Source organism: Petromyzon marinus, unplaced genomic scaffold (genome assembly GCF_048934315.1).
Source record: "Petromyzon marinus isolate PM22_M1 ecotype Great Lakes invasive population unplaced genomic scaffold, UKy_Petmar_22M1.pri1.0 PM_G_Scaffold_79, whole genome shotgun sequence".
In the NCBI taxonomy this organism is placed as follows: Eukaryota; Metazoa; Chordata; class Hyperoartia; order Petromyzontiformes; family Petromyzontidae; genus Petromyzon; species Petromyzon marinus.
Genome location: NW_027423034.1, coordinates 818,583 through 846,578, shown reverse-complemented (window position 1 = coordinate 846,578; position 27,996 = coordinate 818,583). Strand labels below are relative to the sequence as shown.

Genomic DNA, 27,996 nt, shown 5'->3' with positions numbered 1-27,996 from the left:
AGAATACTGCCATTGGGATGCTGTGATGACGTTGATAGGCGCCTGCAAACGTGGGAGGAGGAGCGCCCGGAGAAGATTCCTGACCTTCACGCTTCAAGGTCGCCCCTTCTTCATATTTCACCGTCACTCGTGGCCACGTAGCGAAGCGTTTTTATGGATTTTGTTGTTGTTGTTCTGTCTCTCACTGTTCAAATAAACGTATCATTAAAATTATAGACTGATCATTTCTTTGTCATGGGGCTAACGTACAAAACCAGCAGGGGATCAAATACTTTTTTCCCTCACTGTAGACTCAACACTACCATAGACACAACACTACCATAGACTCAACACTACCATAGACTCAACACTACCATAGACTCAACACTACCACAGACTCAACACTACCATAGACTCAACACTACCACCCATAGACTCAACGCTACCACCCACAGACTCAACACTACCATAGACACAACACTACCATAGACTCAACACTACCACCCATAGACTCAACACTACCACCCATAGACTCAACACTACCATAGACACAACACTACCATAGACACAACACTACCACCCATAGACTCAACACTACCATAGACTCAACACTACCATAGACACAACACTACCATAGACACAACACTACCACCCATAGACTCAACTCTACCATAGACTCAACACTACTATAGACTCAACACTACCATAGACTCAACACTACCACCCATAGACTCAACACTACTATAGACACAACACTATTATAGACTCAATACTGCACATACAATCAGCACTGCCCATAGACTCAGCACTACCCATGGACTCAACACTACCACCCATAGACTCAACACTACTATAGACTCAACACTGCCCATACACGCAGCACTGCCCATAGACTCAACACTGCCCATAGACTCAACACTACCCATAGACTCAACACTACCCATAGACTCAGCACTGCACCATAGACTCAGCACTACCCATAGACTCAACACTTCCATAGACTCAACACTGCCATAGACTCAACACTGCCCATAGACTTATGGACCACAACGCCTTTGTCACCAGACTTATGGACCACAACGCCTCTGTGTCACCAGACTTATGGACCACAACGCCTCTGTCACCAGACTTATGGACCACAACGCCTGTGTCACCAGACTTATGGACCACAATGCCTCTGTCACCAGACTTATGGACCACAACGCCTCTGTGTCACCAGACTTATGGACCACAACGCCTCTGTGTCACCAGACTTATGGACCACAACGCCTGTACGTGTACAAATATTTTTTTACCAATTCCACTTAACGTATAAATAAAAAAGACTGCTTACAAATATCAGCTCTATGTTTTCAAGTAAATACAGTTTGGGTAGTGAATAAATTATAGTCTAAATAAGCTAAACATGACGAATTGTAGGCAATTATAGTTATAATCAAAGACATTCTTAAACAATCACGTGGTCCCTGTAGTCGCCATTAGAGACAATCTGCTTGAAAACAGTTTATCAACATATATGAATACATTGATTCGAATAAGCAGAGTTAATTTCCTATTTATGGCATGCCAGTTATGTGTCAGTTTTCGATATCAACATCACCTGACACGTGGAGCGATTTCATTGTTTCTGCTCCCCACTGGGCATCCTCTCGGATGACCCCCTCGCCGCCCATCGGCATCACTCGCGCCCTCCACCGTCACCCTCAACTCCACCCGCGGTGGTTTCAACAGCCTGGTTGGCCACTGGAATGGTATCCCGGACAGTGCCGGATTAAGCTCGTGCGGGTCCTGTGGCATGTATTATAAAGGTGCCCAAAATAAAATTAAAAAACACAATTATTAAAACGCAAAGTTTACACATCTACCGGGTCTGGTAGGACCCTCCAGCGCTGTCCTACCAGACAGTCTCGCCCCCTTCACCTGATGAAGGCCGCTTGTGTTGTGGCCGAAACGTCGTGAGAATATTATTGTGTTATTTTATTTTATCAATTTATTATTTTATTCTCATTCTACGTGACTTTACCGAAAGAACCAAAGAAGATTAAAACGCAAAGTTTACACATCTACCGGGTCTCCATTTGACTTTGTATTGTCTAGGAAGTCCACCCACACCTCCACTTCCACAAACTGCTGGGAGTTGCCTCGCTCTGCCTCAGTCAGAATTCTCCTCCTGCTTCACGTTGCCTCCATCGATGTGAAGGTCCCATTTTGGAGTTGAATCTTCATCTTCACATTTCACCTTCACTTCTTCCCTCTTCACCATCACTTCTTCACATTTCACCTTCACTTCTTCACATTTCACCATCACCTCTTCATATTTCACCTCGATACCTTTAAAAGTGTCCAAGCTGGGATTTTCCTCCGGTTCGTGTTTCATGAGGGATGGGCTCATTGCGGCACTTTGACTTTCACAAGCTGATTTCAGACTGCACTCCTTGTGGATCTTCTGATGCTTGTGTGTTCTCTGGTGTACTTGAAGATTTGATGAATTTGCAAATGCCTTCCCACACACACTGCACTTGAAGGGTTTCTCTCCCATGTGTGTCCTCTGGTGTATTACAAGAGCAGATGACTGTGCAAACGCCTTTCCACACACACTGCACTTGAAGGGTTTCTCTCCCGTGTGTGTTCTCTGGTGTATTACAAGAGTACATGAATGTGCAAACGCCCTCCCACACACACTGCACTTGAAGGGTTTCTCTCCCGTGTGTGTTCTGTGGTGTGCTACAAGATTTGATGAACGTGCAAACGCTTTCCCACACACACTGCACCTGAAGGGTTTATCTCCCGTGTGTGTTCTCTGGTGTTCTACAAGATTAGATGAACGTGCAAACGCCTTCGCGCACACACTGCACCTGAAGGGTTTCTCTCCTGTGTGTGTCCTCTGGTGTATTACAAGAGTAGATGACTGTGCAAACGCCTTTCCACACACACTGCACTTGAAGGGTTTCTCTCCCGTGTGTGTTCTCTGGTGTACTTCAAGATTTGATGAACGTGCAAACGCCTTCCCACACACACTGCACCTGAAGGGTTTATCTCCCGTGTGTGTCCTCTGGTGTGCTACAAGAGTAGATGGATGTGCAAACGCCTTCCCACACACACTGCACTTGAAGGGTTTCTCTCCCGTGTGTGTTCTCTGGTGTGCTACAAGAGTAGATGAATGTGCAAACGCCTTCCCACACACACTGCACCTGAAGGGTTTCTCTCCCGTGTGAGTTCTCTCGTGCCGTGTCAAATTTCCAGTCCGATCCGTGCTGTATGCACACCGGTCGCATGGTTGACTTGTCCTACCGAGCTGCGCTGAGTGCATTTGCTCCATCAGACCAATTCTGCGGAGGAAGCGTCAGAGGAAGTGTCAGCTGCAGACAGAAAAAAATAATATCCACACCATCTACACGTCAGTATCGATGCACAGAGGAAAGCATATATACACAGTAACACGTGACTTACACGTCTATACTTATTCATATATTCATGATATAGTGGAAAAGTGTCCCAAATTCATCACACGGGCTGTTATGGCACACACTGAGAGGGCAAATGGTCATAAACATGCCTGGAAGCCCTCGAATCTTCAAAATGAATGTTCACCCAAAACTCCGAGCACACAATTTCGGCTGTCTGGCTACAAAAGAAATATTTATGAGAGCTAAATTCAGCTGACATAGCAAAGGGTGTTGAAAACAATACCATTTGTGTTATGCATAAATTAATGTTCAATCGCAACTTAGAGGTGTGAATCCAGGCTCAGATGTCCTTAAATGCTGGGATGAACAGTTCAAACTTCAGCTGAATGTGTGTGCTGTGTTCACCTCCTGTTTCCATTCTTATAAAGCGTTCCAGAGGAAAACAAAAGTAAACTACTGTTATGATATAACCTCCGTGTTCAACAGAGTTAATAGACGTTACTGCAAACACAAACTGTACACTGTCACTGGGTAAACAGGCGGTGGCGTGTCTAGAATCATGCCTGGCCACCTTCATCTGCTTGGCATGAATGCTTCCTCACTCCACCAAGTAATTGAGGATCAACGAACATAGCCGAGGCTAACTGGAGTTTGCGTGTCTCTCTGCGTGGTGAGATGTTAACTACCTCACCTGGTATACAGGAAGTCGTGGGTTCGATCCCGACCGTGACGCCTGCTGTATATTTGGAGTTTGCGCGTCACTCCGTTTAGCGTCTTTGACCGATAGACATTGACACACGTATTCTTGTTGATTTCGGTAAAGTTACGTAGATAGAAAATAACAATAACAGATAATACAATTACATTAAATAGACTACTTCTTCTTTGGTTCTTTCGGTAAAGTCACGTAGAATGAGAATAAAATAATAAATTGATAAAATAAAATAACACAATCATATTCTCACGACGTTTCGGCCACAACACAAGCGGCCTTCATCGTTGTGGCCGAAACGTCGTGAGAATATTATTGTGTTATTCTATTTTATCAATTTATTATTTTATTCTCATTCTACATGACTTTACCGAAAGAACCAAAGAAGATGAATCCTTGCAGTCACAAAAGCTTTAAATCGAAAATTAAAGACTACTTGTGTTGCGATCAAAACGACGTGAGTTGTTTTGCTCTATTTACAATTTATTTTTATTTATTTTCATTGTTATTTTTATTTAACTTTCTATCTGCGTGACTTTACCGAAAGAACCAAGAATATTAATTCCTGCAGTCACCAAAGTTTTAAGTCAAAACATTCACACACGTTGACAAAGCCTCACCTTGTGTTGTTGTGGGCAGGTCGCTTCTGATAACAAGAGCGGTATAGCAGCTCAAGCGGGCTTGGCCTGCTAACAAAAGAAAATAAAAACTGCGTGAATATTGACAATAAAACAAAGTTACAAAGTGGCGAGCCGGGTGAAGACAAATTAAACTTAAGCGAGATCATTAAAGTGAATGCAATCAGGCGAGGGCAGGAGGCAAGGCCCCGCGTGGCTAGGCCCCGCGTTGTAAAGTTCCAACCTGGACATCGATTCCCATGCTCGCTGCTACTCAACTGACATTCCTACGAGAGAGAGCGAGGCTCTACCTTGGTAAACAACAACAACCACCACCACCACAACGACCACCACCACAACGATGAGAATTTCTCACCTCGGATTTCAGTGCAAGCGCGCACACGGCAGCTTCCTGTTGCCTCGCGACAGCAGGAAGTAGTATGACGTCACTTCCCTCCAACGAGCGGCTCTGTAACTGAATAAATTATGTTAATGAGGCCGGCCCATATTTGGAGGGATGGGGGCGTGGGCGCTGAACCCGTCGCAATAAACTCGCAACGGCTTTAACGGACACATTATGTTAATGAGCCACCAGTTACTGGGCGTAGCTTTGCCCAAATAAGGATTGGCACTGGAACGATATCGGCAGTGACCCGAGCGGAGGTGACGTCACGCTCAAGAGCGCGGTGGACGAGGGAGGGGTGCATACCTTGGTGACATGACGTCACTAGCGAGGTACACCTCCCCCTGGCGTTTCACGCCGATGAGGTAATGCAGAGTGGTGACGTCACAGAGTTGAAGTCTAAGTTGATTTAGATTCATCTTCCATTGCTCCCTCCCTTGGGTGTGTGAGCTCAGCAACAACGTGGACATTATTGTGTATACACTGTGTGTGTGTACACTGTGTGTGTGTGTGTACACTGTGTGTGTACACTGTGTGTGTGTACACTGTGTGTGTGTACATTGTGTGTGTACACTGTGTGTGTACACTGTGTATACCCTGTGTGTGTGTACACTGTGTGTATACACTGTGTATGTGTACACTGTGTGTGTACACTGTGTGTGTGTGTACACTATGTGTATACACTGTGTGTGTGTACACTGTGTGTGTACATTGTGTGTGTACACTGTGTTTACACTGTGTGCGTATACACTGTGTGTGTACACTGTTTGTGTACACTGTGTGCACACTGTGTATGTACACTGTGTGTGTGTGTACACTGTGTGTGTACACTGTTTGTATACACTGTGTGTATACACTGTGTGTGTCACTGTGTCTCGCTGTGTGTGTCACTGTGTGTGTCACTGTGTGTCGCTGTGTGTGTCACTGTGTCACTGTGTGTGTCACTGTGTCGCTGTGTGTGTCACTGTGCCTGGCACAAGCGTCGTGGTGACTTCACCGCCACTTAGTGGCGAATGGCGGTTGTTGTTGTGTCACTGTGTCACTGTGTGTGTCACTGTGTGTGTGTGTACACTGTGTATCTACACTGTGTGTGTACACTGTGTCACTGTGTGTACACTGTGTGTGTCACTGTGTGTGTGTGTGTGTACACTGTGTCTACACTGTGTGTGTGTGTGCACTGTGTGTGTGTATACTGTGTGTGTATACTGTGTGTGTGTACACTGTGTGTGTGTGTACACTGGGTGTGTGTACTGTGTGTGTGTACACTATGTGTGTACCCTGTGTGTATACTGTGTGTGTACACTGTGTGTGTGTGCTGTGTGTGTATACTGTGTGTGTGTACACTGTGTGTATACTGTGTGTGTATACTGTGTGTGTACTGTGTGTGTGTACTGTGCGTGTATACTGTGTGTGTGTACACTGTCTATATACTGTGTATACTGTGTGTGTACTGTGTGTGTACACTGTGTGTGTGTACTGTGTGTGTACACTGTGAGTGTACACTGTGTGTGTACACTGTGTGTGTGCACTGTGTGTGTATACTGTGTGTGTGTACACTGTGTGTGTGTGTACACTGTGTGTGTGTACTGTGTGTGTGTACACTATGTGTGTACCCTGTGTGTGTATACTGTGTGTGTACACTGTGTGTGTACTGTGTGTGTACACTGTGTGTATACTGTGTGTGTGTACACTGTGTGTGTATACTGTGTGTATACTGTGTGTGTGTACTGTGTGTGTGTACTGTGTGTGTGTACACTGTGTGTGCACTGTGTGTGTACACTGTCTGAGTGTACACTGTGTGTGTGTACACTGTGTGTGTATACTGTGTGTGTACACTGTGTGTGTACTGTGTGTGTGTACTGTGTGTGTGTGTACACTGTGTGTGTGTGTACACTGTGTGTATACTGTGTGTGCACTGTGTGTGTACTGTGTGTGTCTATACTGTGTGTGTACACTGTGTCTACTGTGTGTACACTGTGTGTGTGTGTGTACACTGTGTGTGTACTGTGTGTCTGTGTGTACACTGTGTGTGTGTATACTGTGTGTGTATACTGTGTGTGTGTACACTGTGTGTGTACTGTGTGTGCGTACACTGTGTGTGTGTACACTGTGTACTGTGTGTGTGTACACTGTGTATATACTGTGTGTGTACTGTGTGTGTGTACACTGTGTGTGTGTACACTGTGTGTGTGTACTTTGTGTGTGTACACTGTGTGTGTACAGTGTGTGTACACTGTGTGTGTACTGTGTGTGTATATACTGTGTGTGTACACTGTGTGTGTGTACACCGTGTATATACACTGTGTGTGTGTACACTGTGTGTACTGTGTGTGTGTACACTGTGTGTGTGTACACTGTGTGTGTGTACTGTGTGTGTGTACGCTGTGTGTACTGTGTGTATACTGTGTGTATACACTGTGTGTGTGTACACCGTGTATATACACTGTGTGTGTACACTGTGTATTGTGTGTGTGTACACTGTGTGTACTGTGTGTGTGTACGCTGTGTATATACTGTGTGTGTACTGTGTGTGTGTACACTGTGTGTGTGTACACTGTGTGTGTGTACTTTGTGTGTGTACACTGTGTGTGTACAGTGTGTGTACACTGTGTGTGTGTGTACTATGTGTATACTGTGTATATACTGTGTGTGTACACTTTGTTTGTACACCGTGTATATACACTGTGTGTGTGTACACTGTGTGTACTGTGTGTGTGTACACTGTGTGTGTACGCTGTTTGTACTGTGTGTATACACTGTGTGTGTGTACACCGTGTATATACACTGTGTGTGTGTACACTGTGTGTACTGTGTGTGTGTGTACTGTGTGTATACTGTGTGTATACACTGTGTGTGTACACTGTGTATACTGTGTGTCACCTCATTAATAGAGGTGAAAAATGAACAATTGAACACGATAATTGGACGAAATTTACAAAACATACAACTTAATAATGGTTTTTCTGATTATTTGCACGGCCAGGGAAGACATTTAAACAAATAAACACAAAGTGTGATGTAAATATCTTGAAGGTGGAACCACAAAATTCATCAACGTCACTAACGGCAGAGTTCATGAACCTTAACCACGTGACACGGGCCGCGTCACCACGGTGACGAAGAGGGTCGGGAATTCTGACCAATCGCGGCGCCCATCGTGGGCGGGGATCCAACGGGGCCAACCCGGAAGTGCAGCGCGAAGAAATCTCGGCCTAGCGGCGGTGACCGCGCGCCTCACAAACAGCAGCAGCAGCCTCCTCGTGGTCAAACATTCACTTGAGGTGACCTCCTCCTGCTGCTGCTCCTGCTCCTCCTGCTCCTGCTGCTGCGTGTTGTGTCTACTGCTGCGTGTTGTGTCTACTGCTGCTGCTACTGCTGCGTGTTGAGTCTACTGCTGCGTGTTGTGTCTACTGCTGCTGCGTGTTGTGTCTACTGCTGCTGCTGCTGCTGCGTGTTGAGTCTACTGCTGCTACTGCTGCGTGTTGTGTCTACTGCTGCGTGTTGTGTCTACTGCTGCTGCTGCGTGTTGTGTCTACTGCTGCTGCTGCTGCGTGTTGTGTCTACTGCTGCGTGTTGTGTCTACTGCTGCTGCTGCGTGTTGTGTCTACTGCTGCTGCTGCTGCGTGTTGTGTCTACTGCTGCGTGTTGTGTCTACTGCTGCTGCTACTGCTGCGTGTTGTGTCTACTGCTGCGTGTTGTGTCTACTGCTGTGTGTTGTGTCTACTGCTGCGTGTTGTGTCTACTGCTGCTGCTGCTGCGTGTTGAGTCTACTGCTGCTGCTACTGCGTGTTGTGTCTACTGCTGCTGTGTGTTGTGTCTACTGCTGCTGCTACTGCTGCGTGTTGTGTCTACTGCTGCGTGTTGTGTCTACTGCTGCTGCTACTGCTACGTGTTGTGTCTACTGCTGCTGCTGTGTGTTGTGTCTACTACTACGTGTTGTGTCTACTGCTGCGTGTTGTGTCTACTGCTGCGTGTTGTGTCTACTGCTGGTGCTACTGCTGCGTGTTGAGTTTACTCGCCAGGTCTGCTCAACCCCCGGCTGCGGGGGGAGGGGGGGTCACGTGAGGGGGGGGGTCACGTGAGGGTCACACGCGAGGGAGGAGGGGGGTTAAGTTAATTAATAAGTTAATAATTAAATAAATTTGCCAAGACAACTGTTTACAAACTTGACCAGTGCAGCTTGTTTTAAAGTGATACATTTTGACTCGTGTTTTTTTCTCAATGAGGACGTTGATCGTGGGACCATTGTTCTACCGTGCTTTAGGTTTGACCAAAAGGCGATTTCCCGGCTCATAATCCACCAAATGTTTTGCATTGGACACGTATTGAATTTGTTTAACTTGACCGTGCGTGAGCAAGGGGTCCTTGTCTGTCAACAACGCAGAGAGCGACACGCAAGTCAGCCCACAGACAGCGATAGGGGCCTTGCCACATAACGCCAGCATTTGTGCCGATGTGCAGAACGCAAGCTTCTTAGACGTATCCACAGCGGTTTCTTCTTCTTCAGGGAAACTCTGATAGGCAGGGTGGGGTGGGGTGGTTTGTTCTAAACATGTTTGGCCTTTTTTATTTTATTTCGTTATATTTTTTGTTTGGTGAGCGTTCGTTTGTGCCGTACCACCCCAAATAACATCACCGCTAATTTCCCAGGCAGCCCTGCCCACCGAAGGTCACGTGGCTTAGCACGAAGGTCACGTGGCTTAGCACGAAGGCCACGTGGCTTAGCACGAAGGTCACGTGGCTCAGCACGAAGGTCACGTGGCTTAGCACGAAGGTCACGTGGCTTAGCACGAAGGTCACGTGGCTTAGCACGAAGGTCACGTGGCTTAGCACGAAGGCCACGTGGCTTAGCACACGCGCGCGCGTTTTAAAATAAAGTTCTGTTAAAATCCTGATGTACGATTTACCTCACGTGCGGTTCCACGTTACAAAACCATTGTGATCCTTATTCTTAGCTCTTTCGGTAAAGTCACGTTGAAGGGAAACAATAAAATAATAAAATATATACAAAACAATAAAAATTATCACGACGTTTCGACCATAACACAAACGGTCGTCATCAGGTGTGATAATTTTTATTGTTTTATATATATTTTATTATTTTATTGTTTCCCTTCAACGTGCCTTTACCGAAAGAGCTAAGAATATGAATTACTGCAGTCACGAAAGCTTTAAATCAAACCATTGTAATCCTGCTAAAGGCTTGTTTGACGTCTTGTAGTGACGTCTACCGTTAGAGCGTCAACTGTGATGTCCCAACTGGGAATTTATTGGTGCCGGTATGAGGCGATCAGACATCTCCCTGCCTGTACTCACAGATTTACATGTGCTTGTTTGAGAACAACGTTTTATTTTTCCTGGGCTCACCTCGGCACATCATCGGTGTATTTTAAACATTGCCGTCACATAATCATTGTGACAATCGTGTTTAATTTCCATTAAATTTCACCGCGTTAAATAACTAATCTCTCAATGCAAGCGGAACGTTCTTTTTTAAAAATATTTTAAATGTCCTCTGTGGTTTTTTTGTGTCTTTCAGAAACAATTGTTCATCTGGAAAAAAAAAAAAACATTTAAAGGACCTCGTTGTCGGTGAACATTTTTTTTGTTCAAGTAATTTCTATTACCGCCAGTCACGTGGGAAAATATTGGTTTGCAAGTGCAACGAAAGAGCCAAAGTAATCATCACGACGTGTCGCACGGAACCGTAACTGCCCTTGTTCTCGTGCAATAGCGGTGCGATGTCACATGCACCGCGGCGATGTCAAGGCAGCAAGGAAACGCGGACCTACAATATCAGTGTCGTCGGTCTTTCCGGGACCGAGAAGGAGAAGGGAAGCTGTGGAGTAGGCAAGTCGTGCCTCAGCAACAGGTTCTCAAGGCCAAGAGCAGACGACTATCACACGGAACACACTTCGATACTGAGCCAAGTTGATTTCGGCGGTCGGGTCGTGAATAACGACCACTACCTTTACTGGGGCGGGGCAACGCGCACCGCTGACGGGGGACGAGAGTACGCCTTCAACGTTGTCGAACAAACCGAATTTGTTGACGACGCCACTTTCCAGCCACACAGGAGCTCCGACTCCCGGCATTACGTCAAACGCGCGGCCGCCACCAGGCTCGCCTCGGCCGAAAAGCTCATGTACATTTGCACTGACCAACTGGGAGTCGAGCAAGATTTTGAGCAGTATCCAATGCCCGACGGTAAGCTGCACATTGACGGCTTCTTGGTGTGCTTCGATGTCAGCGTTTCCGCGCAGAGAACGCTGCGAGATCAGTTGAGGTTTCTGGAGGAGTTGGTGTCGCAACTTGTGAAATTAAAGAAGCCCATTTTGTTGGTTGCCACAAAGTGTGACGTGTTGGATGAGCAGCACCTGAAGGAACTTCGAGCGTTTGCCTCTGGGAAAAAAGTTCGCCTGCCGATAGTCGAGACGTCAGCAAGTGACAATGTGAATGTGTCGGCAGCATTTCTGACCCTTGCGCAGATGATTGACAAGCCGAAAGGAAAGCCAAAGTTGGTGCCGTTTGAGAAGGCCGCCAAGCAAGTCAAGGAACACCACCAAAGTGCCATTAAGGATTATAATTCTCGGTTGACAAAAATTGTCACAGACTACCGCGTGACCTGGCAGGTGACCGGCAAGCAACTGGATGGCTGCCCGGAGTATGTCCAGCTTGTGGACTTGCTGGGTGCTAACAGGGCTGAAAGTTACTTTCGAGAACACATCACGCGTTTGAAGGCTGCACATATCGAAGGAAAGGTGGCACAATACATCAGCTCTCTGCCCGACGCTTTTGACTCATTGGTCCCTGACATCACGGACATTGAATCCCTCAGCTGGAACGAGGCTTTGCTGCTCTTGCGGAAGAAACCAGAGTTTGGATTGTGGTTTGTCGAGCTGTCCGATGGGGTTTGGACCGACAGCGGTCGCGTCAACGCCGTCGCCGACGGGCGTGTCCCCGTTGCGTTTTTGCGAGAGTTCGGCCCTTCGCATTTCCAAGCCCACGTGCGGAAATTGCAGGTGCTGAGGAAGAAGGAGGAAATGAAGGGAGCCCTTCGCGACACGTTGGAGAATTCTGGCGAGGTGTTGCCAGGGAGGCCGTGGGATGACGCACGGTCGTTCCTCATCGACGAGGAGGGCTCGCGGACGCCGTGCGGGCGAGGGCGCGTTTCAATCTACCGAGAGTGCCGAGGCAAGATGACGGATGAAGCGAAAGACGAATACCAGGAGCTGCTCCTCGAGCGCTCGGAAACGTTCGCCGGCGTGGACAGAAACGAAGCGTTTGACCGCGACGAGATAGCGGAGATTCACCAGGACCTGGAACGTGACGGTCGCCACGAGGCGCTCAAGTGGGCGCCTGCCTTGAGAGATGCGCTGATCCTGAAACACGTGTTCTCTGTTCGTCACCCAACCAGGGAGTCTTGCTTCAGTAAAGATAAGTGCACTGACCTGCAAATTCCGCTGCTTCTCTCAAGTGCTATTCCCAAATTGGTAAGCAAACGTTCGGAATCTTTAATCAATTTTGACAGTGCGGATGCATTTGATGTCATAATATTCGGTAGAGATGGCCTCGCAAGCAAACTTTGCAGCGAAATCAAACAGCAATCGGCCGGAAATGAGTTTACGGTGAATGGGAAGGTTTATGAGTTGGAACTGAAAGCAATGGATGGAGATGTGACGGGCTTTGCAAACATCATGCAGAGTAACGTTTCTCAGCCCAGCGGATGTCTGTGTGCTTTCAACTCATTGAAATCGTTAAATTACATCGTGGACAGCCTAGGAAGAGTGAATTCTTGTGCGTCCTTCATAAAGAAGGATGGCCTCTCGAGCTGCATTCCTGTTGCTTTGATGCTGGCAAATCAGAAGGACGTTACAGACAGAAAGCTGCCTTTGCTACGACAGCAAGCCCAGCATGCGGCCGACAAGCTACAAGTCTCTTTTATCGATTGCTCTTCTGAGATGTCATCTCCAAAACAATTCCATGAAACACAGATCAAATGTGCCCTGAGTCAGATCGTAAATGCTTGCCAGAACACGACCCTTCTGCCCGACCAATTCAGCAGCCCAGAGTCTGGCGCGCCCGACGTGAACATCACCATGTGTCTGATGTGTGGAGACCCTTTCAACATTGGCACGGTCCTAACGCCCTTTATGGAATTCTGCAGCAGTGGGCATCCTGCTGGCAACGACTGCATGAATCTAGAAATGTCTGTGGGAATGCAGAGCAGAAGGATCAAGGTTACCGTCATCTCTTACCACGCAGCAATGCTGAAGCGAGAAGAGCTCACCCATGGCTACGTTTTGGTGTATTCTGCCAAAAGAAAAGCTTCCTTTGCAATGCTTCGAGCATTCCTCTCCGACGTAACAGAGGCCATTCCAGTTCTGCTCGTGGCCATCACTGACAGCTCCGCAGAGTTTCTGGAAAATGCGCTGGCAAGAGAGCTTTTCCCCAAGGGCAGCCGTATTGCGAATGAGATCGGAGCTGAGTCCATTGCCGCACCCGCACAGCCGCATTTTCACCGACAGAAGGAATATCTGAAGACGTTTTTCACCAAAGTTTTGGAGACGAAGGCTGTGGTTGAAGACGACTACAAGAGTGGCCGCACTTTGGAATCGCGCAACGAAACGCCGCGGCAGGTGTCATTGCCGTCATTGACATCGCCACCCGAGAGCGACGATGACGAGGGCCAGCCTCGGTATGGCACAACGAGCGATGAAGCTCAGCTTATTCCAAGCACCACGCCCCGTGTAAAATCCACGGATGCGGGGGGGAATATGAATCCACTCACGTGCGCCAACATAACGAGCCAAGACATCGAGAGGACACGCAAGAAGTCGCTCCCTCCTCCGAAACCCAAACCCGTTATGGAGAGGCCGCAGGTAAACAAATCGGAGCCCAAACTTCTCGAGAAGATAAACGGCAGCGTCCGCAAGGCACCCGTGAGACCTCAGGGCCCTCCGAAAGCTCCCGTGACGTCACCGGCGGACTCGGAGTCAACCAAGCTTCCGCCAGTGCAGGGTGGCGAGATGCAGTCGATGGCGAAGCCGTTGGATCGTGCCAAAGCGGCGGGGCCGAACGGAGACGGTGCCGACGGCGGCGGCCCGCTTGAGCGGAGGCCGAGAGACCGGCGGCAGGCGAGGAGAAACCGCCCGTGCGGGTTCAAGTCCAGGAGAAAGCAGGCGGACCCCGCAGACGCAATCCGGCGTCACGCCGCACGCCCCTCCGATGCCGGCGACTCCGAGCCGCTTCTGTCGCCCTCGGAGCGCGACCGTCCGGGCCTTGACAACCCCGCCGCGCAGTTCCATGACGAAGTATCCGGCGGCGACGGCGGCGGAACGAGAAGAGAGAAAGGTGCACAGGACGAAAGGGGAGGCGAGGCTGAAGTGAGTGGTGCGATGTTGTTGTTGTTGTCCCTCGTGAGATTTTCTTTCTCCCAGCCACACGCCGTACGTTTTAGGGCTCATGCCCATGACGTATTTACTTGTGAAAAAATGTCGCCTTGTCTAGTTACGGCAAACGCAAGGCAGTGTTGTGGTGGGCATTTTCACAAATTGGACAACTTAAAAATGTAGTAATAGGTTTTACCCTTTTAACAGGCACAAAAACTGACACCTTTATTCAAGGCATCATGTTTGCAATAACCACAACACAAGCAGTCAAAATGCAAACAAAAGAGACAACTCTGATAATAATATTGGCACTGTCCTTGAATTTGATTGGTCCACACCCGAGACGGCTTTTCTTAGAGCCTAGTCTCCACTGGTGTTGGACCAGAAGACGCCAAAAGGCGTACAACTCAAAAACAGCGCACTATCAGAGTATTGAGGGCTCGGGGTGAGCAATTACATTATGAGACCTCCTTTGCCAGTAACAAGATATAGTAATAGGTTTTACCCTTTTAACTGGCACAAAAACTTAAAAATGATTAAATTCATGTGGGGTGTCATTTTGAAGGCGATCAATATACATTTTTGTAAACGTGGTTTAACAATTAATTTATTGAATGATTTGCCGATTCAATGAAAATGAACGCGCACCACGTGCTCGCCGCGCGACAGCTGCGAGGTCTAGCACGAGGAAGTAAACATTATAAGGTGCCGTACCTCTTAACCTTGAACTATTTGGTCATCAGACCTCCCTTTAGAGAATGAATGGATGTGAGGCTACGAGGCAGGGGGAGACGTATTTTGCACTATCTTGGCAGTCGCAGGCGTTCATCTCGCGGTAATGTTGCACGGTTCCATTCCCAGCACCGCTTCCCAGACTGCGTGCGCGAGGACTCGACCGGCGACACGTGCGCATGTGTGCGCACCCTCTCCCATTCCGCCAACCTGCAGTACTGCGAGTTCGCCGACACGGAGGTGATGAAACGCACCACAACCCCCCACCCACCCCCATCCCAACGGAGGCAGGCGTTGGCACATATGCATTGCTAAGATCCCCCATATAGCCACAATAGACGTTTGGGGCAAGCGGTGCTCACGACCGCCTAATGAAGGCCTGGCATGGCACGTGAGGGGGTGGGTGGGCCAGCGACACGCCCGGGCCTCCTTCAATGTCACCCCAGTGGTGATGTTTACACATTGTAGCGGGCACTTCTTTGAGGCTGAGTCGACTTCAAGACCCGTCAGATATCCGCCAAGGTTTTTTGCTCACGAGTGGGAATTGAACTCGGGTCGCCGGGTTCGTAGCAGAGTGCGATAACCCGCTGCGCCAGCAGCTACCCCACATAGGCGCGCACACACTGCTCAAGAGGCGTAACAAGGCAACCTCACGCTTTGTCTAAGGGCAGTGTGATCTGCCTGGCGTTGGCAAATGGAGAAAGCCACAGATCCTGGTGCAGTGATCTTTTGGGTATCGCTGCGGTTATTCGCTCTTGACTCGCAATGAGAAGGTTGTACATTTATTTAGAACATCGTCCCTTCCAGGCCTGATGACATTAAAACTACGTTATTAAATTATTCCACCTCCATTGTTTACCGAGACAGAGAGCTGCTCAGTGCTGGTTCGAATGGGGGAATTAACGACAACTATTTTTAACAGTGCAAGTAACATAACATGTTTTTAAGAGTAATTTTTTTTATTGTAGATCGCCAACTCTGAATACATTAAAATATTGTATTAAAGAAATTCTGCTCCGAGTTTCTAGTGCACCACATGGAAAGCGATGTGCCATTTGGAGGCGGTACAGCAAGTAGGTTAACAAGTTTAGCGATTAAGGATTCTCCCCTTGTGCGTCGGGGCTTTCTCCGGGCATTGCGGTTTCCTTTCAAGTGAAAAAAAAAATCATCTCAATTGGCCCAATGTTGAATTTTGATTTAAAGCTTTCGTGACTGCAGTAATTCATATTCTTAGCTCTTTCGGTAAAGTCACGTTGAAGGGAAACAATAAACATCTTGATCTGCACTGGTTCCATCAATAATAACAATAAAAGATTGTTTTATATATATTTTATTATTTTATTGTTTCCCTTCAACGTGACTTTACCGAAAGAGCTAACAATATGGCCCAATGTTGTAAGCGGAATCTACTTTAATAAACAACAACGCGATGCTTGCGTCTGAGGCAGTTGACGTGGAAGTTGAATGGTGTGTATGTGGTATTTGACGATGGCGTGGAACGCCACATGGACACGGCTGGGATATTGCCACCGACTTCCCAAGCACAGAGACATACATGAAGAAGAAAGAGGCTTTCGTGGGCGAATGATTTTGAGCTCGCCGCTTAATGCAACGCAGCAATCCCCAAGCACAGCGGCACGGCAGATTCCCCCCACTCCTCTTATCCTGACGACGATTTGCTTGCTCGCGTTGCGATCGAAATGTGGCGATATATTTTTTTACACCGTTGGAAACCTCATTTGCCAGTAACAAAATATGATAATTGTTTTTTTACCCTTTGTTGTATATATAGGTGTTATGAAAATTGCTGAAAATAATTAAAATTAAATGAAATTTGAGATTTGCATAATTTTTCCGAAATTATGTTAATCAGTGTAATTATGCACATAAATTATGCTGATTCGAGAGATAATCATATTAATTTATGCGAGTGGGCGTGGTTATGATAATGCAGGTCGTTATGAATTATCAGGTCGAGCCTCGGTGACGAGGATTGTGTTATGAATTGGAATAACGCAATTAATCGTATGCAGTGACGCAGGCGTTGTGAGCGTGAATGAGAGAGAGAGTCGATTCGACTCTGCTCTTTAATTCCGTATTATCGATAAGGATACGATTACTCTCGATTGAACATTATGAATTATGTGTGTTATGGATTATGTGTGGTGATAGTGTGCTTATGATAGGTCCCCAGGATTCAGATCTCATACGCAGAACAATATTATGCAGAATTTCAGGAAGAATCACACACAAACCTTCTGCTTTGATCAATTTTATTTTCTAGCTAACTTAAATTTTTGGATAATATGAAAACTCAATCTCGGGATGTTGGAATTTCAACACAGCGTTAACATGATACCATCACGATTGCGTTGTTTCACCTCGATAGCGGCACCTGTGGTTAATTCCCGACGCGTAACGCAATCGATCGGTTGTTGAGAGAGAGATTAAAAACAAGCGAACTATTCTATCAAAACCTTAACCTTATAATATGCAAACTCGTATTCTTGAATGATTACACAACACGGCACTCGGTCTTTGATTCGTATCCAATCCTTAACACATTCTGATATGCGAAATTATTATGCTTGAAATCGTCAGCACAGTACCACGGCGATGTTCGTTCATTGATTCATCAACGATTATGCAATTAAAGCGTTCGACTGAAATAATTCTGATTGCCTCATCAACGTAGCTCAATGGGTGGCGATGTTTTTCGTTATAAGCTAATAGTTGACGCAGTTATCATGAGTCTTGTATGTTTAATGGGAGGGTTGTTGATTTCTTGCGTTGAGCAAACGCCTAGGTTGATTTCCTTGTCAAAAAAATGTTTGTTCGTTGTGTAGCGGTGGGGGAGTGAGGAGGGAGTGTGGGGGAGGGGCATACGAACGACTGCCAGTTTCTGTCCACCGCTGGCTGGATGAGTCAGCACGACGCTCGCCGTCGTCGCGCCGATGGGTGTTGAGTGCGGGCCCGCTTCCCCCTCAGCCCTGGTGACGCGAAGTTGCGCGCTGTAGCACGCTGGTGGCACGCTGTTGGCACGCGCTGGTGCTGGTGGCACGCTGGTGGCGCGCTGTTGGCACGCGCTGGTGCTGATGCTGGTGCTGATGGCACGCTGGTGGCGCGCGCTCCCTCTCCTTGAAGATGCGCGAACGCGCCCGTGCTGGTTCGCTGATAGCAGTTTCTCTCCACTGCTGGCCGAGCTGCTGCACGCTCTTGCTTGGCGTTGCTGGCCGCGCTCTTTCTCCTTGAAGATGCGCGAACGCGCCCGTGCTGATTCGCTGACAGCAGTTTCCTCCACTGCTGGATGAGCTGCGCCGGTGCGCGCTCTTTCCGCTGCTGTAGTATCTGACGCTGCGCTCGCGGGCGACAGGTCAAGTTTTTCTTCTGCTGAGTGAGTTGAGTCGCACGTGCTCTCTCTGTTGAAGTGTGCGAACGCGCCCGTGCTGGTTCGCTGACAGCAGGTTTCCTCCACTGCTGTATGACTCACTTTTGTTGATACATCGCGACTCATGCGATCCTCGCTACTCAGCGAGGCTCGGAGCCAGCCGCTCCATGCGACTGCTCGTCCTGTGGACGTCTTGACTCGCTGATCTGTCTTGACTCTTGACTTAACTTCACTGACTTTTGAAAATGCGGCTGACCGTTATATTCAAAGACAATTCTCTCTGCGCAGTGGAAAAGGGGGGGGGGGGGGTGGGATCTGTGTGTGTGAGTTCGTGTGTGTGTACAGATGGCTCCTGCGATAACGATCTGTTTGCCCTGGCGTGAAATTCCTCTCTCGCGCTCTTCGGGAGAGACAAAGGTGGTCGGGAGTACCTATCTCTTTATACTTTGGACTTTATATTTCTCAAATACCAGGTGGTCCCATGTTCGCCAAGACTCGTGTTTGTAACTACGTCCTCCCGACACCCCTCTCGGGTTACCGAGGTTCGCATTGATATGATAGAGTTATTAGAAAGAAAAATAATTTTCATCCTGAGTTTAAGAGGTCCGTTTCCAGAATGTTGGAATCCATATCCCTTGGTTCTGTAAGGTTCTATAATGGAATATCGTTTAAGGTTAACACGTTATTATTAATGTTATATTGCAATTTTCTTTAAAACTTGTTTGCCTGGTTGCCGTGTGTGGGGTGGGGTGTGTCTCCTCATCAAACCCGGCTGGCTTTTCCAGATGGCCCCTTGTGATAAGGTGTAATTCCTGCTTCTCCGCACTGTGAGAGAGACAAAAGTGGTCGGGGTTGCTTGGGATATTGTTTAAACTCTTTCGTAAGTTTGCCCGTTCGCCTCATTCCTTCTCGATAACCTTTGATGTGACTCGGTATTTTGTCTCCAAGCTTTGTTTTAACAGTAAAAGTATTAAAGGTGAAAATCATTTGATAGCGAATTAATTATTGGATAATAATTCACTGATGTATCTGGTGGCCTCGTCTTGATTGGAGTGAGCGCGAGGACCGCTAACTTTAGCTCATTCTTGTTATTGCATTTAAAATTTGAACCGTTGTTTTAATGACAAAGGAAAAAAAATATATGGTTTAACCCGTGGGCGTCCTCGTTTCCGGCTTGCGGAGGGCTTCCCTCTGCGTGACCTCCCTTAGGGCATATCAAACTCTTGTTCATCTGGAGATCTTCGCAGATAGCTGCTAACATCCTCGCCTCGAGAGTTTTATTATTTCTTTATTTTTTTAATGCTCTGTTTATGATCGACATCTGGTTTTTCGTGTGCCTGGCTTACGGGTTTTATTGATTATTTTTTTTGTTTGTTAAAAAAATATATATAACGCAAATATTATTGTTAATATCAATTTTGGAAAAGGCTCATATACAACACCTTTTATCTTGCGTTCTGACCGTAGGTATTGTGGTCAATGTAAACATGATTCCTCGTAAAAAAGGTGTCAGTTTTGTTGCCAGATAAAAGGGTAAAAAACCAATTATCATATTTTTTTTGTTCACTTAATTTATGTTATCATTTTATCGTTCTACCAGCGTCGACTTTACCGAAAGACCCGAAGAATATTTGTCTGCACCTCCTCGCTGCCCGCCCCCCCCCCCCCCCCCCACAGGAGTTTGTCCAAGCCTACGACACGACCGGCGACCCGGATCGGCTGACCGACGTCGCCGGGGGCGTCGACCCCCCCGGCGCTCGTGAACCAGCGGCTCATCGCGCTCCGGCCGGCGTGCCACGGCCCCGGTGGCCGCACGCCCGGGGAGCTCGACCCGGGGTGAGAGTTTCGATTTGAAGCTTTCGTGACTGCGAGGATTCATCTTCTTTGGTTCTTACGGTAAAGTCACCACCACGTAGAATGAGAATAAAATTATAAATTGATAAATTAAAATAACACAATAAAAATTCTCACGACGTTTCGGCCACAACACAAGCGGCCTTCATCAGGTGAAGGGACGAGACTGTCTGGAGGACAGCGCTGGAGCGAACACAGCCACGCTCAGATCGCGACCTTTAAGCTCTTAGAGTCGCGGCATCTCTTCAGAAAGGTGAGAGACTCGATTAGTTGAGCCTTCTTATCCCGGAGTCTGTTGAATGATCTTAAGGTTGTGTGGAATCCCTCCCCGTAGAGGCGATTAAATTTCGATTTAAAGCTTTCGTGACTGCAAGGATTCATCTTCTTTGGTTATTTCGGTAAAGTCACCACCACGTAGAATGAGAATAAAATAATAAATTGATAAAATAAAATAACACAATAAAAATTCTCACGACGTTTCGGCCATAATACAAGCGGCCTTCATCAGCGGGGTGAGAGGTCGCGGCGACGAGCGGAGGTGACCCCCTCCCACCGAGCTTTGAGCCGTTCTCGGTTGGGTTGACGGAACCAGCGCGGGTCAAGATGAAGCTGTTGGAGCTTGGGATAAATAAAGTGGCATCTTGTTGACTTCAAAGCAAGAGGGGCTCTTGGCCAGGATGACGTAGGATGATAGCATTCGCACAAGACTTGATTGATGGAATGGCACCCAAAGGAGAAAACGCTCCCCTTTAGCAGTGACCGTGGAGCCAGATGGAGATGATCTCATGCGCAGGAGCGCAGTTCTGGCATTGCAGGATTATGAAGGATCGGTTAGCCGTGGGAGGGGAGACCATTTAGAACACGGCCGATCGCGACATATTCGCGTTTTTTCAAATGCAGCCGGTCTTAAATTAATTCAGAGATCGTCACCCTGGCAGAAAGTCAAAAATCAATCTTAAAACAAGGCCACCAAAAGTATCGCGAGCCTCGCGGCTCTCACGGCGTCTTCTTTGGTTCTTTTGGTAAAGTCACCTCGTAGAATGAGAATAAAATAATAAATTAATAAAATAAAATAACACAATAAAATTCTCACGACGTTTCGGCCACAACACAAGTGGCCTTCTTCATGTGAAAGGAACGGACCTGTCGGGACGACAGAGCCTCAACTTCAGCACCATGGATAGCTACGAGCCCCGTTCAGACGGACGAGTTCATAGCTCGTTGCTATCCGTGGTGCTAAAGTTGAGGCTTTGTCAGGTCTGTTCCCTTCACCTGAAGAAGGCCACTTGTGTTGTGGCTGAAACGTCGCGATAATTTTATTGTTTTATTTTATTATTTTATTATCATTCTACGTGGTGACTTTACCGAAAGAACAAAAGAAGATGAATCCTTGCAGTCACGAAAGCTTTAAATCGAAATTCTCACAGCGATTGGTGGGTTTTATCGTTCTCCTCGTTGCAGCTTCGAGTTCGGCCCGGCGGCCGTTTCTCCGGGGAAACCTTTCGCCCGGAGGGCGCCGCCGACGACGCCGCCGCCGCCTCCACGCCTCCTCTGACACGGGCGGTCCACTCGGCGTTGCCCTCGGTGATACCCCCCCGGTCCACGCCGAACTGGGGGAATGCACAGGTGTGAATGCCGATTGTTTTGTTGTTGTCGTTGTTGTAGTTGGTGTGTGCCGCGTCTGTGCCAGTTGTTTTGTTAATTTTCGACTTAAAGCTTTCGTGACTGCAAGGATTCATCTTCTTTGGTTCTTTCGGTAAAGTCACCACGTAGAATGAGAATAAAATAATAAATTTATAAAATAAAATAACAATAAAATTCTCACGACGTTTTGGCCCCGACACAAGCGGCCTTCATCAGGTGAAGGGACGAGACTGTCTGGAGGACAGCGCTGGAGCGAACACAGCCAAGCTCAGACCGCGACCTTTAAGCTGTGTGAGAAGAAACAGAGCGCCTTGACAAAGGAATTAGCATTGAATTTAGGATTGAAATAGCTGAGTGATTAGCTTGTGACTGGTCACAGAAATGGCTATGTTAAAGTCAAAGCATACACATCCAATGCTAATTCCTTTGTCAAGGCCCTCTGTTTCTTCTCACACAGCTTAAAGGTCGCGGTCTGAGCTTGGCTGTGTTCGCTCCAGCGCTGTCCTCCAGACAGTCTCGTCCCTTCACCTGATGAAGGCCGCTCGTGTTGTGGCCGAAACGTCGTGAGAATTTTATTTTATTTTATCAATTTATTATTTTAATCTCATTCTACGTGGTGACTTTACCGAAAGAACCAAATAAGTTGTTTTGTTAATGTCATTCACGTGTTCACTTTTAACTGCGCCCCCACGTGCCGAGTGCCGCGCACGGTTTCCCACGTCTCACTCGCCTCAGCCAAGTCGCCGGCCGTAAGTCAATTTGGAAGCTTTGTGATGTATCGTTGTGGTTCAACCAAATTGGTCCACAGCTGCAGCAGATTGCATTGCGGCTGGCACGTCTACACAGCTCATCGGGCTCGTGCTGAGCAATGTCTCGTCACGCTCCAAGTGCCATTGGACGCTCTCTGTTACAACATTCTCCTGCGGAGGGAGGGAGCTAGTAGGAACGTGTTGGGTTGCTCGGTCAATGGCCAGGGTCAACAACGGCGGCACCACCACGTGGTGTGTTCAGCACCACGTGGTGTATTCAGCACCACGTGGTGTATTCAGCACAATATGCACGACTGTGAGGGCAGGCACAAGCCGGGGTGAGTAGGTGAAACGTTGAGTTTATAAGGACACCACGGGGTGACCAGCCCCTCCCCACCCAGCCCCTCCCCACCCTCCCCTCCTCACCCTCCCCTCCCCACCCATCCCCTACCCACCCAGCCCCTCCCCACCCAGCCCCTCCCCACCCAGCCCCTCCCCACCCTCCCCTCCCCACCCAGTCCCATCCCTCCCATTTGTGGATGCACGACGGACTGACACAACAATAATCCCCTGTGGGCTGGTGGTGTAATAACCAGGAGGTTCCTACACAGTATTATTTATGCAGCACTAGAAGACACTTATGTCAAACAAGAAGCATTAGTCCTGATATAACGTGTTAATTTACCGATGATTTCTCTAACCTGTGGATGTTAAAAAATCCTCTTGTGTTGCACACAGTGGCTACATTTTTGAGTCCCGATTCATTCCTCGCAGTGAATCGATCCGTTTTCCAAATGTAGAGGACCGCGATTTGATTCGAAAATAAAGTTTTCGTCTTCTTTCATTTACCTTACTCGTTTGTGTCGTTGCTTTTTCTGCCTCCAATTTACAGTTTTTGTTCACTCGATCAGCCTCAGTGTGACGTGAGCGTGTCGTTGGCGTGCATCAAATAGTTGGTTCTGACACTCGCGTCGCCTTGCATCGGTGAGCGTCTGCAGCTTGCTGCTCTCCTATCTCGGCCCTCTGCTCTCGTGCCCGTGTTCATCACCTGCCACTCATCCACCCTGCACATGTTTTGCCCCCGCGAACTGCAACACCCTCTGGCATCCAGAGTTGGCACCGCATTGGCAACATCCTCTGTGACTTGGCAGCCTGGAGGTAGAACCAATAAGACCATTGGAGCCTCCTTTGCCAGGAGCTAAAATATGATAATTGTTTTTTTTACCCTTTTATCTGGCAACAAAACTGACACCTTTTTGACAAGGAGTCGTGTTTACATTGACCACAATACCTGCGGTCGGAACGCAAACACAAAACAACAACTCTGATAATGTATGTGGCACTGTCCTTGAAATTGATTGGTCCACACCCGAGACAGCTTTCCTTAGAGCCCAGTCTCACATTGGTGTTGGACCTGATGACGTCAAAAGGCGCACAACTCAAAGACAATGCACCACCATCAGAGTATGAGAGCTCGGGGTGAAGCATTTACACAACATTGGAAACCTCATTTGCCAGGAGCAAAATATGATCATTGGTTTTTTACCCTTTTATCTGGCAACAAAACTGACACCTTTTTGACAAGGAGTCGTGTTTGTATTGTTATCGAGAACCAATGGACTTGAGCTCCCCCCACTCGCACTCCATGTGGACAGATTGATATGACCCCCAGCTGACTTAAATTTTACAGGGGAAAAGTACGTATTATTATAGTCTATGACAATAAAAGATACATTTGACTCGTAAATAATATCCGCAGTACATAAAATATAAAATGTACTAAGGGGTTTATTCTGAGCTCTTTCGGTAAAGTCACGTTGAAGGGAAATAATACAATATATATAAAACAATAAAAATTATTCATAATAAAGGTTTTTGGGTTAGGTCGACCTAACCCAAAAACCTTTATTATGAATAATATTGTTCGCGAAAGCCTACGTGTTAAATAAAAATTCTCACGACGTTTCGACCATAACACAAACGGTCGTCATCAGGTGTGAGAATTTTTATTGTTTTATATATATTTTATTATTTTATTGTTTCCCTTCAACGTAACTTTACCGAAAGAGCTCAGAATATACCCCTTAGTACATTGTATATTTTATGTACTGCGGATATTATAAAGCAATAAAAATTCTCATGACGTTTCGACCGTAACACCATAACACACCTGATGATGACCGTTTGTGTTATGGTCGAAACGTCGTGAGAATTTTTATTGTTTTATATATATATTTTATTGTTTCCCTTCAACGTGACTTTACCGAAAGAGCCAAGAATATGAATCACTGCAGTCACGAAAGCTTTAAATCAAAGTACTAAGGGGTAACGCGAGTTAACCCCTGGCCTACAGCACCTCCACGTAATCGACGCAGACTCTGGACCACCATCTGCAGCGTGGAAATCCCCACCTACCGACCCACATTGCAAATGGCGGCGTTGCTTATGCTCGCGATAATTTGCACGATTCTATATTCAAAACTTCACACTTTACGCTTCTACAAAAGCCCGCTTGGATTACCTCCGTCGAGACGCGAGCGGCTTGCTGAGGAACGGAGAGAGGTAAGTGAAGCGCGTGGCGTGTGAACGGGCACCTTCCAGGAACTTGTGAAGGCGCCCGAGGGGGCACTGAATTGTGTATTCAAGCACGGAGGACGGGAACACCAATCTCTCAAGCTCCAAACGAAACCTCGACTTCTCCTCGCTCCGAACAACTTGACCCCCGTCACGCATCTCAGCTGTTCGGACGGGGGCGATGAGACGGAGCGTGGCGGCGATTCCACGTTCGCCTAGCGGCGCCTCATCTTCACACGGCGAGCACGGCAAAGCGGGTTCCGGTTTTCTCACGTCAGAGAGACGTTCGCATGTCCGCCGCCAACGAAGATTTTAATTAGAAAACCCCCCTTTGTGAACGGAGCGTGGCGTGTACGAACGGCAAACAAGCGACGTGTCCCTCGCGAGTTCGCGCGAAGGTTGACGAGTTGTGACAATCTGCGATGTGCCAGCGCTTGATAAGTAAGGAAATGCATTTGCGCACGTCGAGGGAACGCCCTTGGCCTAACGAAACCTTAGACTGTTAACGTTTTGCCGATTGTTGCACCCCTGTGAATTCACAGACTCGTCAATCCGTAGCGACGTTGGTATGGCTCGTCTAGTAAGTCATGCCGCCTCTAATCACCCAGGAACGTCTGTCCTTAACGCCCGTGACGTCGCTCCACATGGACCAGCCCCCCTCTCAATAATGAACAGGTTACAGCCTCCACGTGGACCCGCCCCACCATTAATAATCATGAGCAGGTGACGTCACCCGACATGGGGGGGAGGGGCGAGGCGCCTCCTCCCCCCCTCCCTCCCCCCTCTCCTCTCCCCCCCCTCCCTCCCCCCTCTTCCCCCTCCCTCCCCCCTCCCTCTCCTCCCCCCTCTCCCCCCCCTCTCCCCCCTCTATGTTTTTCACTCCCCCCTCTCCCACGCTAAACCTTCATTTCAAACATCAAAAACCACAACGCAACATTCAATACAAAGAGACACTTGACCGTCGTTTTCCAAATCAATTCGTTGACTTTTATTGAACGCAAACAAGAACAGAGAGAGACTCATAGACTCACCACACAGAGACCCATAGACTCACCACACAGAGACCCATAGACTCACCACACAGAGACCCATAGACTCACCACACAGAGACCCATAGACTCACCACACACAGAGACCCATAGACTCACCACACAGAGACCCACAGACTCACCACACCCAGATCCAGAGACTCACTACACAGAGACCCACAGACTCACCACACAGAGACCCACAGACTCACCACACAGAGACCCACTCACCACACAGAGACCCACAGACTCACCACATAGAGACCCATAGACTCACCACACAGAGACCCATAGACTCACCACACAGAGACCCATAGACTCACCACACAGAGACCCACAGACTCACCACACAGAGACCCACAAACTCACCACACAGAGACCCATAGACTCACCACACAGAGACCCACAGACTCACCACACAGAGACCCATAGACTCACCACACAGAGACCCATAGACTCACCACACAGAGACCCATAGACTCACCACACATAGAGACCCAGAGACTCACCACACAGAGACCCATAGACTCACCACACAGAGACCCACAGACTCACCACACAGCGACCCACAGACTCACCACACAGAGACCCATAGACTCACCACACAGAGACCCATAGACTCACCACACCCAGACCTAGAGACTCACTACACAGAGACCCATAGACTCACCACACAGAGACCCACTCACAACACAGAGACCCACAGACTCACCACATAGAGACCCATAGACTCACCACACAGAGACCCATAGACTCACCACACAGAGACCCATAGACTCACCACACAGAGACCAACAGACTCACCACACAGAGACCCACAAACTCACCACACAGAGACCCATAGACTCACCACACAGAGACCCACAGACTCACCACACAGAGACCCATAGACTCACCACACAGAGACCCATAGACTCACCACACACAGAGACCCATAGACTCACCACACAGAGACCCACAGATTCACCACACCCAGATCCAGAGACTCACTACACAGAGACCCACAGACTCACCACACAGAGACCCACAGACTCACCACACACAGAGACTCACAGACTCACCACACAGAGACCCATAGACTCACCACACACAGAGACCCATAGACTCACCACACAGAGACCCACAGACTCACCACACACAGAGACCCACAGACTCACCACACACAGAGACCCATAGACTCACCACACAGAGACCCATAGACTCACCACACAGAGACCCATAGAATCACCACACAGAGACCCATAGACTCACCACACAGAGATCCACAGACTCACCACACACAGATCCAGAGACTCACTACACAGAGACCCACAGACTCACCACACAGAGACCCACAGACTCACCACACAGAGACCCACTCACCACACAGAGACCCACAGACTCACCACATAGAGACCCATAGACTCACCACACAGAGACCCATAGACTCACCACACAGAGACCCATAGACTCACCACACAGAGACCCACAGACTCACCACACAGAGACCCACAAACTCACCACAGAGACCCATAGAC

At 48.0% G+C, this 27,996-nt stretch overlaps 1 protein-coding gene across 1 annotated transcript; it reads left to right on the top strand.

The window, feature by feature from the left end:
- The first annotated feature begins 8,306 nt into the window (after positions 1-8,306).
- On the top strand, positions 8,307-22,365 carry LOC142921031 (rho GTPase-activating protein 5-like). The gene is made up of 5 exons (XM_076062919.1): positions 8,307-8,399; positions 10,658-14,504; positions 15,372-15,482; positions 20,308-20,466; positions 21,946-22,365. The coding sequence occupies exons 2-5, from the start codon at positions 10,860-10,862 to the stop codon at positions 22,114-22,116; spliced, it is 4,086 nt and encodes a 1,361-aa protein (XP_075919034.1). The 5' UTR covers positions 8,307-8,399; positions 10,658-10,859; the 3' UTR covers positions 22,117-22,365.
- Positions 22,366-27,996: the final 5,631 nt, after the last annotated feature.